This window comes from Neovison vison, chromosome 5, assembly GCF_020171115.1.
Source record: "Neovison vison isolate M4711 chromosome 5, ASM_NN_V1, whole genome shotgun sequence".
Classification (NCBI taxonomy): Eukaryota; Metazoa; Chordata; class Mammalia; order Carnivora; family Mustelidae; genus Neogale; species Neogale vison.
In genome coordinates, this window is record NC_058095.1 from 163,640,275 (window position 1) to 163,654,685 (window position 14,411).

Consider the following 14,411-nt stretch of genomic DNA (forward strand, 5'->3'; position numbering starts at 1 on the left):
ACTGAGCTCCTGCCTGCACCAGTGCTCCCAGTGCAAATACCACGCCCAGGAGAGGATAGGCAAGGGGCCAGCCCTCACCCCCTCCGAAATAAAACTTACCCCAGTTTCCCGAGATCCTCATAAGCCTGAGCCAGAAAGGAAGAGGAAATACGGTGCAAGCATTACTTTTTTTAATAATGAGGACTGTGTTTTGTTTTTAAAGATTTTATTTATTTATCAGAGAGAGAGAGAGGGAGAGAGAGAGAGCGAGCACGCACAAGCAGGCAGAGAGGCAGGCAGAGGCAGAGAGAGAAGCAGGCTCCCTGCCGAGCAAGGAGCCCCGTGCAGGTCTCCATTCCAGGCTCTGGGATCATGACCTGAGCCAAAGGCTGCGGCATAACCAACGGAGCCACCCAGGCGTCCCACGACTATAGTTTTTAACTTGATCATTTGTTTGTATTATTTAGTTCTAAGTTTGGGATTCCCTAACAAATCAGAAGGAAATACCTAATGGTTTTAATCTTTCTAATTTAAGGAGCTTTTATTTTCACCCAAGTTGAGATTCAGTGTTAACTCTTTGCAGTTTCACGCTGTAAATGTAAATACCAGAGTCCCTAGAAGCTGCAGCTTGGGTGAAAGAAGCTACCAGAGGGATTTCCCTAAAGTCCACACACCCTCCCCCACCAAAAAAATCCACTTAAGTTCATAAAATTATTTATTTTTTTGACAGTGAATATGCCTCTGAGCTTCACTGTATTTACCCTTATAATTTTATTTCATGAACATTTCTAGTAAGTGTGATTGGCTTAGGAAAGCGAGGAAGATATTTCTGTACAGAATAATGTTGTGATGATGGTAGCGATGTTGGTGAAAGGGTGCCCTGATCCTGCCAGGTCGGAATACCCCTTCACTGTCTCTGGGTCGGAGCGCTAGCTCTCAGGATTGACCAGCGTATTAAGCCCAGAAGAGTGATGCCTGCCGGTCTTGAAGGTTTCAGAACCCGCCTTGGGAAAAACTAGTCTTTTATCGGTTTAATACTTTCCTAGATAAGCAATTACTTTCTAATACCCTTGGGTAACTTACTTGCATTTCTCATATGAACTTCTCATGATTAGAATCGAATTTGGAGCAAAAGCACATCATTGAGATTTTAATCCATTTTCAGATTTTTTTGACTTTTGGTTAATTTTTTAAAATGTCAAGCTGTCATGACTTTTAGGCGACTTGCTTGGGTCTTTTCTGCAAATGTTCTTTTATGTGGAAGCGTTTTGACCTAAAAACAATACAATATGATCAGAGACTGCTTGTAGGATTAACCTATTGTTTGCATGGCATACATCATTTCATGAGAAGTGTTTCCTTGTTACTATAAGTAGCTTGACTTCAGCGTGGAGGTGTGATTCGTGGAGTAGTTCAAAGTTCAGAACCAAACCAAGAAGCAGCAGAGCTCACTCTGAGTGATAATGACTTCCATCGCTTCTCTTTCAGATTACTGCGGTTCTATTTTTAAAAATTCTGCATTGTACTATCACCTATGGATGATATTTTTGTATGATATGTAATTTTTTGAGAGAGAGAGAGAGTGCGTGCACACAGGCAGGTGGGGTGGGCGAGCAGGCAGGGCCAGAGAGGGAGGGCCAGAGAGGATCTCCAGCAGGTCTGCTCCCAGCACAGAGCCTGATGCAGGGATTGATCTCACGACCCTGAGATCATGACCTGAGCTGAAATCAGAAGTTCGAGGTTAACTCGGGAGCCCTGTGTTTTGAGTTTTCTTAAGGATTTATCTATGTATTTTAGAGAGAGGGAGAGCATGTGAGCAAGCACAAGTTGGGGGAGGGGCAGAGGGAGCGAGAGCCCGCAGGCAGACTCCCCGCTGAGTGTGCAGCCTGCTGGGAGGGCTTGACCCCATCTGAGATCATGACCCAGTCAAAATCAAGAGTTGGCTGCTTGACTGACTAAACCTCGCAGGCAGCCCTATATGACAGACAATTTTATTGAACATGGGTAGTGTATTCAGAACGACAGCGGCAAGTCCGTGGCCCTACTTATTAGAAATTATTAAGAAATGGGAGCAAAAAAGGGTGCAGTAGAGAGAAGGTCTTGGTGTAGAGCCCACACGTTCCACACGTTCCACACGTTCCATCTCTCTCTTCTTGATTTTATCCGGATCCATTATGGGCAAAGAAGTATTCTTGTATGTGCTAACATAATCATTTTATTCAGGTTTTAAATGAGAACTGATATTTAGCAAAAGGAGAAATGAGGTATTTACTCTAATTTATGAACATACCCTGAAATAACCAGGTCTTAGGCTCCATTTCTGACTTCATCTCGTCGGATACCTGGTCTTGGGCTAGATTACTTGATGAGGGACAATCTACATTACTTGGGGTTGCAGGGAGATTTTCCTCAATTTATTTTGAAAATCTTTTAAAAATCATATAATACATTTTTATTTTACTCATCTCAAGTTCTCTATAAAAATCACCATTTCTTGAAATGAAGGTGCTGATGTGTCTTATTCACATGATGGACACATTTTTGCATCATTTTGGGTGCTGTCAGGACGCTGGGCCTTGAACTTTTGTTCCCGGAGTGTGTGTCTTTGCAGAGGGTGTGGACAGACCAAGTTTTTGCCAAAGGTTCAGTTTACCATCCGACTAATTATCTTCTCAGGAAAGGCCATGAAACTAATTAAGTGAACTATCCATATTTATTTTTTAAAGATGTTTTATTAGTTCCTCACTCCTGTCTCCCTTCCATATTGTCCTGCTTCTTTCCTACGACTTCTGCAAAGACGTAGGGCAGAATATGAGGGCAATAAGATGACTTATCAGAGGTATAAACATGTTTATACCTTGTGTTTGTCCCTCATACCAACATTTCCTCACTGAATTCCTCACTGTAGTATTTATGGGTTATGGTTTACTTTGCCAAAGAAGGACTGATGTTTATGACATCGATCTCTGATTTACTTCCGCCGGTCTTTGAGCGAGCAGAGCTTGTGATCACTACTTCCAAACCAGCCGGCCCCACTTGAACCTTCCAGGTCTGTTGAGAACCTCCCAGCGCTCCATGGAACTGACCGGGTACATAAGGAAACTTTGAGATGCATGTGGAAGCTTTTTGGGTGTTTATAAAACCTGCCGCACGCTCAGTAATGGCTTAGATTCTGTGGGAATCCATGAGAGCCTTGAAGACATGCTCTCTTTCCAAGAACAATCACAAGGGTTGCATTGAATGTCTATATGTCGAATAAGAACAGTAAATATTTTAATGTGTGAAAGGATAACGTGGAGAAGGAGAGTGTATTGTTTAGGATTCTCGAGAGAAAACCAACAGGAGGGATAGAGATATACGGACCCAGATATAAATGTGCGTGTGCGTATACAGAATTGGCTCCCATGGTTATGGTGGCTGAGAAGTCCTCGGATCTCCACTCCACAAGCTGGACAGGGGACCTGCTTCTGGCCTGGTCCCTGGGTCTGGCTGGTCAGGAAGAGAACCCTGGTGAGAAAGTGGCAAAGAGCAGGGTAGGTCCATACTGAATCACATGGTGGCCAAGTGCAGCGGGGAGAGGGGAGGACCGTGTGTGCAAAATACAGCAAACTAAGAAGGGTCTGATGGGGAAGAGACTTGCCCGTGTTGGGAAGAGAATTTATGATGTAGGAGAAATGTTTATGAGTCGAGCACGGATACGAGGGCGGTTTGTCTGGGGAAGATTGATCTGATAGAGGCTTGTGCACACACACGCTCATTTTCTTCACTCCAGAATGACACCTACTTGTCACGGCTGGCCTTGCCTTTTCCTGGGGATCGTGGCCAGGTGATTTGCATCGAGTCGATAAAACACTGTTGTGGAGGAAATGCACTGCTTGGGGGAGTTCGTGCAAAGGACATCCCAGAGAAAGTGGGCTGTAGGGAACAATGGAACTTATCCAGAATGTTCCGCAGGGCTTGGGTATGTGTGGGTTATGCTCCCAGTGGAAAAAGCAAGGTGAGTGAGGGCCCGGAGGTGGACGAGAGTGAGGTCTGTCTGGGGGACCAAGGGAAGTTCTGTGCGGCATGAGCTCAGAGGACTCGGTGAGGCTAGAGGGACAGAACACTTGGCCCCTGGTGTGCAGGGCTGTGATGAACCACACCGGGCAGTTAGGATCAAAGGGTTTAGGACCTGGGAAGTGAGTTCACCAGATCCACCTTCCGAAAAGAGAATGTCGCAGGGACTAGTTTGGAGGTGGGCAGGACCCGGCTCCTGCAGTGCTCTGGGGGAGACTGAACAGGCCCTGGTTCTCCGCTGAGATGCTGAGTCCGCTGAGGCTGCGGGGAACCTGCAGGAAGGTCCCCTCTTGGGTTCACGGCGGGTGAAGAACGGAGCCGGCTTGGGGCCGCTCCACGCGGTGTGGGAGGAGAAGCAAGTGCGGCCACTGGGAATGTTCTCCTCCGTCCGACGGAGAGAGTGAAGTCATGCGCGTCATAGAAATCCGTCGTTTGACACGAAAGTAGAAGTCCCTTTTAGGACGACCGAGTGAGCCCTGCCGAGACACTTGGGGTGAGTTCCTGAGCCCACGGGTGGTCCCAGAGAAGAGGACGAGGCCCGCTCCCCAGATGTTCACAGTGGTAGATGGTTCTGGGTCTACATCGCAATTTCTGTTGTGTTTACCTACTACAAGGGTTCCAGTGCAGGTGCCTACCCAGGATTTAAACCTCAGGGAGTGATGAAGTCCTTCACAACAGCGCTAGGGACATGACCTTGCACATCGCTTTTTCATAACGATCTTCCCCAGGGAGGATTTCGGTACCTGTTCAGCCTTGCCCCGGGGGATATTGATGTATTTATCTCTATCTGTGTACCATCTCTCCCTGTGCACAGAGCTGAGGCCAGGCTTGGGATGAACTACTGTGAGCTCTTCCTTCACCCCTGCAAATACAGCCCCTCTGACCGTGGCTTCTTAGACAGGTGCGTGACGGCCAGACCGAGCCACACGTTCTGAGCAAAAAAAACTTCTCTCCCTCCCCATTGCGTGGAAATACAGTTTGTTCTCTGGGCATACCTCTGTGAAAAGAAAGGGAAGGGACCCCTTCCTCTGGGAGGAGAGGGGTCCCCATGCTGGACACAGGGCTCGGGGCCTGGTTGCAGGCTGGGGTTCAGGCCTCCCCAGACACTGGCCCAACCCACCCACTGTGTTCTTGGACCTCCTCTCCCGGCTCTTGGAAACCAGTGAGCTGGCCGTGAGCACTCCCTATCTGAAGGATGGTAAGAGTTTAGAATGTGTTTCACCAGATGTTTTGAAGAAATATTCTGACTGATGAAAAAAATATGGACAAACTATTCTGGGAATGTCACAAGACCCAAAGTCTTTCTGAATGCATAATTTGTTAAATGGATTCTGGTTTTTTCCTGAAGACCACTGGCAGGGTTTTCCTCTTTCCAAACAAAATAGTTTGCAGCTAATACATTAATATTTTCATTGGTGGAGATTTATGTATCCAAACCTGTGGATAATAAAAACCTTATTCATATCCCGTTGGGGGGGATTTAAAATGCGTTAATACTTTCCAGAGAGTTTAAAAATAATGAAGAAAAGAATTTCCCTTTTAGGGGCAAGGTGGGGGTGGCTGGGCGAGAAGGAGGCCAGTTAACCACCTTCCTCAGTAAACTAGTAAACAGTGCTCTCTGTGTTGATGCCAACTGTTTGCTTTTGCCTTATCTGGTTTCTGTTTACATATTAAACATCCCCAAGTAGAAGGCAGCTTTGCCCACAATAGAGAAGACATTGTTCTTCTGTATTTATAAGGGGCAGGCAGAACCCTGCCAGATGCGTCATGTTTATAGTCTGTGAGCGTCTGACTTGGTGAATGGGCTACGCACGAGGCTTTAATTAGTAATGTCTTTTCTTTGTGTTCGAGCCTTGGTTCCCGGTGTGTCCTGGGCACGGGGTTGGTTTGAGTCTGGTGAATGGTGTGCCCAGCAAGCACAGGCAGGGAAGCTGATTTTTGTTTGTTCTTTAATTAATTGTATGTCGGGATGTAATGGACATATAACATTGGGCTAAGCCGAAGGTGTATGACATGTTGGTTTGTCGTCTCCTGGTGCATAATTATTATTTCTTTTTTAATGGTGAGAACAACAAGCATCCAGTCTCTTAGCAACTGTGACGTTTTGAAGACATGTTGACCGTATTCACCATGCTGTCCCTCAATCTCCAGAATGTATCCATTTGCTAGTTGTCTGTCTGTTATTTTAATGTTCCTGGACCACAGGGAGACAGGCACCGCTGGCCCCCGGAGGGGACACAGGCCCTTGAAATTCCACGGTGGAGCTTTTTTTGCAAACATTCATTGTGTGTATTTGATAGTCAGATCATTTCACCACAACCTCAAATTCCCAGCCCGCATGTCAGGGGATGCCGTCGACCGTTTTCTATAGAAATATAAAGGCAAAGCTGCCATAGGACCGAGCTCTTGCACTCCTCGGCATTTGTCCTAGGAAAACAGAGACGTCCGTTGACCCACAGACCTGCGTGCGAATGCTTGTGGCAGCTTTATTCATCCTAGTCCCAAAGTGGAAACAACCTAGATGTTCCTCCAGTGCCCACATGCTGGGACTAACTGTGGTACCTTCTGACTGGGGAACGCTGCTCAGCAATAAAATGAAACAAGTTGCTGAGACACACAACACACTGAAATTCATAGTTGTGTAGACATTTTTTTCCTGGTGATACATAATAGTCATTGATTCTTGGAAAACTGGAGAACATGGAACAAAAAGAAGAAGAAGGAGCAGAAGAAAAAATGGACCTCCAGTCAGCCATCTTTCTCTCTGTCTTTCCACTGTGGTTTCTGGAAACTTTTTGAAATCACCCGTGGAGAGAGAGAGAGAAAATAGCACAGTTTCATAATTCAAAGTTACCCAAGGGACAGTAAAACCACACGTCAGTCATTAGAGTTACGGAACGTGCGATGGTGCTGGGGTCTGGATGCTGAGCTCTGTGCAGATGAAGCCTGGGGTTGGTTGGTTTTCTATCCCAAGCCCATGGATTTGCCTCTGTTTTTAAATACCAGTTTAGTGGAAACATTATTAAGTGATGCATTTCACATCAGTTAGGACTTTGGAGTGACTCATCAATTTAGGAACCTAGAAATCTGTTACTTTTCCTAGAATTTGCCTCACGAGGGATTGACCATGCTCAATATTTGGAGAGAAGAAATGAACAGGGACATTATGAACTGGTTGAGACAAGGTCGACTAAGGAGTAATATTTCGCAAATCTCCTCTTGGTGACCAATTCAGCCAACACTTACCATCGAGAATCTTCACTCTTTAAAAATATAACTTTATATAGTTGATAGCAGCGTTATCAAAACGTCTACAAAATTGGACTCCCTAATTTCCAGTGTTTTTGTCCTTCTGAGTTAACGAAACGTAAGAGCTTTTTAGTCAAGATTCACCTTCTTGGAGGAAGAACCGCACAATCTCCAGTGCGTCTTCAGAATAATGTGGGGACTTGGATCTGCTCCTGGAATATTTCTACTGTTTCCAGAAATCAGGATGGACATAACTTTCCCGCCATAGAACTTTATTTTCTACCTTTGGATAGAATTGACCTCCTAAATCAGCTTGTCCTTACCTGTTTCACAGACAATGGATTTATAAATAATCCAGATTTAAGCTCATGATAAACACAAGGATGTACTCGTCTTCCTCCTTGGCTCTCTCATGCCACATCTTCCCTCCACTGTTGACCAGAGGGACCAGCATGCAGTCACACTCAGTCAAGATACGTATTGAAACAAACCTCTGACTTTGGCTCCTTTAATTTACTTCAGTGCAGATTATTTGCTTCTTGATAGGACTGTAAACAGCGTTACCTGCGGTCTGATTGAGAGCGAATGTGTTGTCATGACTACAGAGATTTAATATGTACTAATGACGTTTCATGAGGTCAAGTTAAATACGGCTTAGGCCCAGGCACGTGTGTGTCTGCACGGCGTGCCCGGAGTAGCAGCAGAAAGAGTTGAATCACACACTTGGGCGTTTCTTGGTGCGAAGAGACACAATGTCTTACTACAGTGACGTAGCTTAGAGCATGAATATTGCCATGCAGCAGTAATAAAGGTTGTCCAACACAACCTAACTCTGATCCTGGAATTTCTTGTTCAGCAAACCCAGTGAGATGGGTACAGAGCCTCGACTGACCTCCTAACAGCAGGGGTCTTATGACCTCAGAAGCAGTGCAAGGCTGTCTAGGAAGTTTGTGTATTAGAAAATACTTTCTGACGTTGCACTGAAACACACTTCCTTCTAGGTTCTCATCGCAAATTTGGATTTATGTAAAAACCCTATTATGTAGCAAATTTTAATTAAAAACTAATATTTATAATGAGGGGCTGATGACAATGTCAGTATCTGTAGATTTACCATTAATGTAGCCTAAATTTACATATTGCCTTTGGTCAGATTACTGTTTGTAGCAATTGAATCCTTGGGATTTTACTCACTCATGCTAAGCCTGTCTTAGTAGTGTGGTGTGAATTTGGGGTTAAGATGTATTTTTGGGTCTCTCTGACCTAGACCGTCACAATTTCTTACCTTACCTCACCACCCAATGCAATGCCTTTCCCTTTGATTTTCACCACCCCTGAATTCCATTATAACATCAAAGATGCTTCAGCCTGGCCGTTCCCTGGAGGCCTCCCCACAGGAGCAGAGACCCCTACACAGAGGCAGCATGAACCCAGCAGCACTTCCCAGGTGCTCCCCTGAGCTGGGAGCTACTCCAGTCTGGCCCACAGTGCACGCTTAGGGCTGGTCTTCCCTGCAGGAAACTTATAACTGAGCTCGGGGAGCCCTGGGGGGGCTCGAGAATGATTAGTACCCACTGCCTTTCCCTTCGAGTAGAATTAGTGGAACAGGATTAATCCATCTACAGTTTTTAACATTATTTAACCCACATGTTCCTCTTCTGCTCCCTGGTAGAAGTTTCATCTGGGACATTCCCTCAATTTGCCAAGCTCATCAAAAAAAAATAGCAAAGATTCTTGGTTTAACAAATGATAATATCGGATGCTTCTGACACAGGACTTTGTGATATGTGTGTGTTGCCAAACATTACTGTTCCAAGTTATGTACGAGTTAGAAAGAGAGGATTAAAAAAAAAAAAAAGATTATCTGAGTAGTCAGTGTATTCTTTTGAGTCATAAAAGAGGCTCTGTGAAACACATTGAGTTCTGAGATTTTAGTACTGGGAATTGTGGGACCATTAATTGTTAGGTGATAAGTAGGAAACAGTCAGATGAAACACTTGCACAAATTCATCTCTGGGGGTTCTCAGCCACTGTGTTGAGATGATGGGCGGAGTTCAGTGGAGTACGGCTTCCCCGGGAGCATCGGTCACCCATAACCTACCGCCGTTGGGAGCTCTTTCCAAGTGTTGGAAACATCTGGAAATACCATGATAATATTGCACATGTGGTCATTAACCTTGCATTCTGCTTAGTTTGTCATGAAAAAATCACCAAGAAGTGAGAACCACAATCTATTCCTTTCATCTATTTTATTTGTAGAAGAACAGAAAAACACATTTTATAGTATAAAATTGTCTGTACTGCCAATAACATTTGTTACAATTTCTCAAAATATTCCTTATTTGAATTACTTATTTGATTAAGAGTGTCATTAATGATAGAGCACGCTGACTAAAATCTGCCCATATGTACGAGATACAGTATTTCCAGGAAACCTACTCTCCATGTTCCCTGCAGTGGGAGTGTAGAAATCATACCCCACACTGTATCTTATTTGATTCTCATAAAACCATTGTGAACTAGAAGTGGAGAATGTTTTTAGTCAATTTTTTAATCTACTTAAACTCAATTTTACAGATAAGAAAGTAAAGGCTTAAAATGTCATCAATAAGGGTCAAATCAGATCTAACTTCAAGTCTCCAGATTCCTGGTTGTAATATTTTCTGGGCATATTTTTTCAAGTATTTCCCAGTCCTTGTGTGTGGTTTCATTAATAAATAATGTCAAAAGGAAAGTGAGTACTTTCAATCTCCAAAAAACAAACTTTCACTTTTTTTTCCCTGATACTAACCTTTCCATTTTAGGATGAAATTTTGCAGATAACAAAGAACCATACTTCTAGTGATCATTTTAAACATTATTGAAAAGTGGGAGAAAGTTTACATTTACATGGAAGACATTGAGTTCTATTTGGCGGGGGTCGGGGGGGGGCTGCATTTTCAGGCCAACAAGTTTTCTGGCCACAGAGGAAAATGCAGCCAATTTCCAAACATCGTTCCTCCATCAGGCAAACTAGTCTCTGAAAGTCTCGATTGTGCGTGGGTTTCCCTGGACCATTGCATACTTAACAATTCCGCCTGCAACCACTAGGGTTAATGCCACATGGTTTCCTCCATCCGGAATGTAACGGAAGCCACAATGCCGGTTCTCGTGGCTGCGTGCCACGGGTCTCAGCTGCTGGAAATTCTCTACCATAAGGACACAAGACATGGGGGACGGGGATGCTGAACTGTTTGAAATGGCCAATCAGTTAAGGGCTTCTTGATTGAGGACTTTTTTATTATTGTGAAAGAAACTGGTATTTTGCCCATGTGACTCTGTGATGTTCACAGGAGCCCCTTGTCCTTTGCAAGGGGTTTGGTGATGTCTCTTGCTGGAATTCTGACCGAGGCAATGGGCTGCAAGTAAGTGGGAAAGAAAAGATGGCGTCCGGGAGTCGGGAAGACTCCTGTGGGAAGCAGGAGAATTGAGAGAGGTTGTGATTTCCTACCTTTAAGACATTTGAGTCACTAAAATTTGGTAAATTTTAGGCAGAATGACCCAATTTTAGGCACCATGACCCAGGTTCGATTGATATTGCTGACCTTGACCTTTTCCTTTGGTTCCACTGCTCATCCCCCAACTCATAATCCAACTTCTGGCCCCTAGAAGCACGTTAGCCTCAGAGCGCCTGCTTTGAGATGCTGGCCGCCTCCAGACCGTATTTGTCACCTTCCCCGGCAGGTCCGAGAGGCCGTGTCCCTCCTGCAGTGCAAGGTACACCCTCCACTGTACCCCTCTTTCCTCCTCGTGACTCTCTGCTCCTCAGAAACGCCACAGCTCCCTTCCTGTCAGCCCTTTATCCCGGCTCCGTGTGCTTCCAACTCAACATGTGACTGTTCCAAAGACCCTCCTAGTCCCCACCCCAGGGGCTGGCTTGGGAGCTGGGACTGAGGGAGGAGACCCCTGCTCACAGCCCCACCTGCTCCACACCAACCCCATCCGTGTCCTCCCCACAACACCACACATTTCCATTTTTCTGTTGTCTCTCTTCTGTCCCCATCTGACAGTCCTAAAAAACTGTTAGTCTTTTGTTTTGATGACTCTGGCTCATTGTGATGTTCCTCCTCCCTTCCTGAACATTCAGTTCTTTCTTCAGCCCTAGAACCTGAGCATCTGTTTTGGGGTGAGCTCACTCGGTCACATGGGTTTAGTCATCTGCACGTTGATGACTTCCAGATCTTGTTTTCTAGGGTTTTCTGAATTTCAGGTCCTTCCAGCCAATTATTTTTTGGAATTCTACTCAAACTCCTCGAGTAGTTCAAAGTCAACATGGCTAATACAAAGAGAAGATTTCTCTCTCAACCACACACCCCTCCTTCTGGAAAGATTGTGGTTGAATGAGCCCACTCTGCAGTCCATTCCCTCAGATGTCATTTCAAAAAGCGTCATCGATTCTCTTCCTTCTCCTTCGTCTCCATCCAGTCTGTCCCTTCATCCTGCCAGGTCTGTCTCCATGACACCCCTATCCCTCTTCTTTTCTTAACCACTGCTGGCCTCACTGGTTCCCCCAGCCCTTAGTAGCCCTGCCTGTTCCAGGTGATCTTTCACTGGCTTCTCAGAATACTCTTTTTCACACACCAGTCTGATCCTGCCCTTTCTTTTTTTCAAGACCCTTGGGATTACCTGTTGTTTCTAAGACATAACGGAAGCTCTTTTGCAAGAGAAACGAAACTCTGACTACATCTGCAGCCTCATCAAGTTTGGCTTCTGTCACTGTAGTCTCCAGTTCTGCTGAAACACCTGTGCCCCTGTGTACATCACACATGGTCAAGGTCGTGCGTCCTTGTGTATGTTGCTGAGTCTTCTGGGGCACCCTTACATCCTGGATTTGCTTGGAAAATTTCTTATTCAGGTGTCTACTCTTGGAAGGGAAGCCTTGTCCTGTCTCACAGGTTTTTCTCATCACCCACTCTGGGTTTGGTCCCTTCCCTGAGCATCTACAAACCCCTCTCGTCCATCTCTGCTCTCCGATTTCCCTGATCTACATTTGTGCGATGAGCCTTTGTCTTTATAACCTCAGCTGCTAGTACTCTATGTTTGGGAAGTGATTCCCATGTGATTTTTTTTTTTTTAAAGATTTTATTTATTATTTATTTATTTGACAGAGAGAGATCACAAGCAGGCAGAGAGGCAGGCAGAGAGAGAGAGGAGGAAGCAGGCTCCCTGCTGAGCAGAGAGCCCGATGCGGGACTCGATCCCAGGACCCTGAGATCATGACCTGAGCCGAAGGCAGTGGCTTAACCCACTGAGCCACCCAGGCGCCCTCCCATGTGATTTTTGCATGAGAGGAATAAATCAACAGATTAATCAACCATCGCATAATTAAGGGATATGGACAAGAAAAAATAATAAATTAATCTAAACTACAAATCTTTAATAAAAGTATTAATTACAAAGCATAGGACAGGACCCAGCTGATTCCTACATGAACTACCTAAAACTTTTGTGACCTTCTCCTTTAGGAAGGAAGGGTACAGCTCAGGTGAGAACCAAGTGAAACAGGGTCATTAGGTTCTGGTACAACAAGAACTCTTTTTCTTCCTTCCTGAAACATCATATGCTATTATGTATCAAAGCCTTGTAAACACAGGGTACGCAGTGTCCAGGTGATGCTATTATTCCGGAGACCAAAGATGGCGGAAGTTACTTTCCACCGCCAGAGCTTGACCGCAAGCCAAGCCATGAAGCTGTCCCCTTTCTGTCCTCGCAGGTATTTGAACCAGACCCGACCAGAAGATGTCTCAACAGCAGAGCTTTCTCTGAACAGGGAGAAATTCACTCTTTTGAAACAAGCCCTGAATGTCATTGGCTTCAGTCACTTGGTGAGTCACACTGTAAATATTTCACTGAGAAAACCAACCTTCTACTAACGTACAGAAGTTATTCATTCAACGGCATTGACCGAGTCCCTATCATATTTCAGATATGGGTGGGAATACTCGTGATTTGGCCGAGAATAAGCCTCACAGGGTCTGCCTCCTAGAGTTTTCGTTCCCATGGGAGACATGGTGCCTGGGGCGTGGGTCCCACGAGGACAAACAGTGACGGGGGGGGGCATCTCTGTTCAAGGGGGCAATCCAGGAGACCTTTCCCCAAATGAACCGTGTGAGCAAACAGGTGAAAAACCGTGCAGTGACCGACTCCAGAGAAAACTGGCGAATCTAAGGGAACGGTTGGCGGCCAAGAATCACTTTGAAAAGCAAACTGATGACTTATTACAGTATCTTTCTGTGCAACATAACATGTGCTTTTTACTCTTAAAGAATTACCAAATACCAACAGGCATCGTGAGGTAGAAAAATGCAATTTAAAATGTTTAAACCACTCCTCTGCAGTAGAAGTTTCTATAATCGTGGGGATGTTCTGGACCTGGGTCGGTCCGTGATAGACCAGGCACTTACAATGTGGCAAGTGCGAATACGGGCGTGGATTTTTAGTTTAGGATATTTTAGTTTTAATTAATTTAAATTTAGGTAGCCTCGTGAGCTCAGTGGTTAATGAATCAGCACAGGTTTAGTGGGCCAGAGATCTGAAAAGAGCTGAGCGCGGAGACCCCTCAGCACCCCTCAGATTTCTGTTCCCCTCACACGGCGGCTTTCCTGGTACCTTTGGAATGCCGGTAGCTTAACAACCCAGATGTAGCCATAGACTTACGGATCTTCCTTTTCCTACAGTCAGTGGATGGATTTGGGTCTTTGTTTTTATTTTTTATTTTTTCCCTAGCCCACATAGATACCACTTACGGGGCTGCAGGGGGTGGAAAGGCTGGGGAGGTCGGGGCTCACCCCAAATGAAACAGCTCTGGGCACTTCCCCTCCCCCCATTCGGAGATGGGCGTTCTGGGCCGTGCAATCACATGCTATCTTATTTTCTCTTTCTCTCACTCTCTCTAATATACGATCTCTACATTTCTGTCTTTGAGTGAGTCCCGCCCATTTGCACTTTTCTGTCCTTGCGTTTGCAACTGTTGTACTTTTTTGTTATTTTTTTCCCCCCTTCTTCTGTGCCTAAAATTTCTGCTTCCTTCTAGGAAACTGGGATGTAGAGACGGGTAAGGAATCATTATACCAAAGTACCCGTTGCCT

The 14,411-nt window shown here is 45.2% G+C and overlaps 1 protein-coding gene across 1 annotated transcript in view; it reads left to right on the forward strand.

The window, feature by feature from the left end:
• The window catches only part of MYO16 (myosin XVI), a 432,663-nt gene that overhangs the window by 202,861 nt on the left and 215,391 nt on the right, over positions 1 to 14,411 (forward strand). The window contains exon 16 of the mRNA XM_044250091.1: positions 13,037 to 13,148. Within this exon, the coding sequence (XP_044106026.1) occupies positions 13,037 to 13,148 (112 nt within the window). The remainder of the gene's footprint in view (positions 1 to 13,036; positions 13,149 to 14,411) is intronic.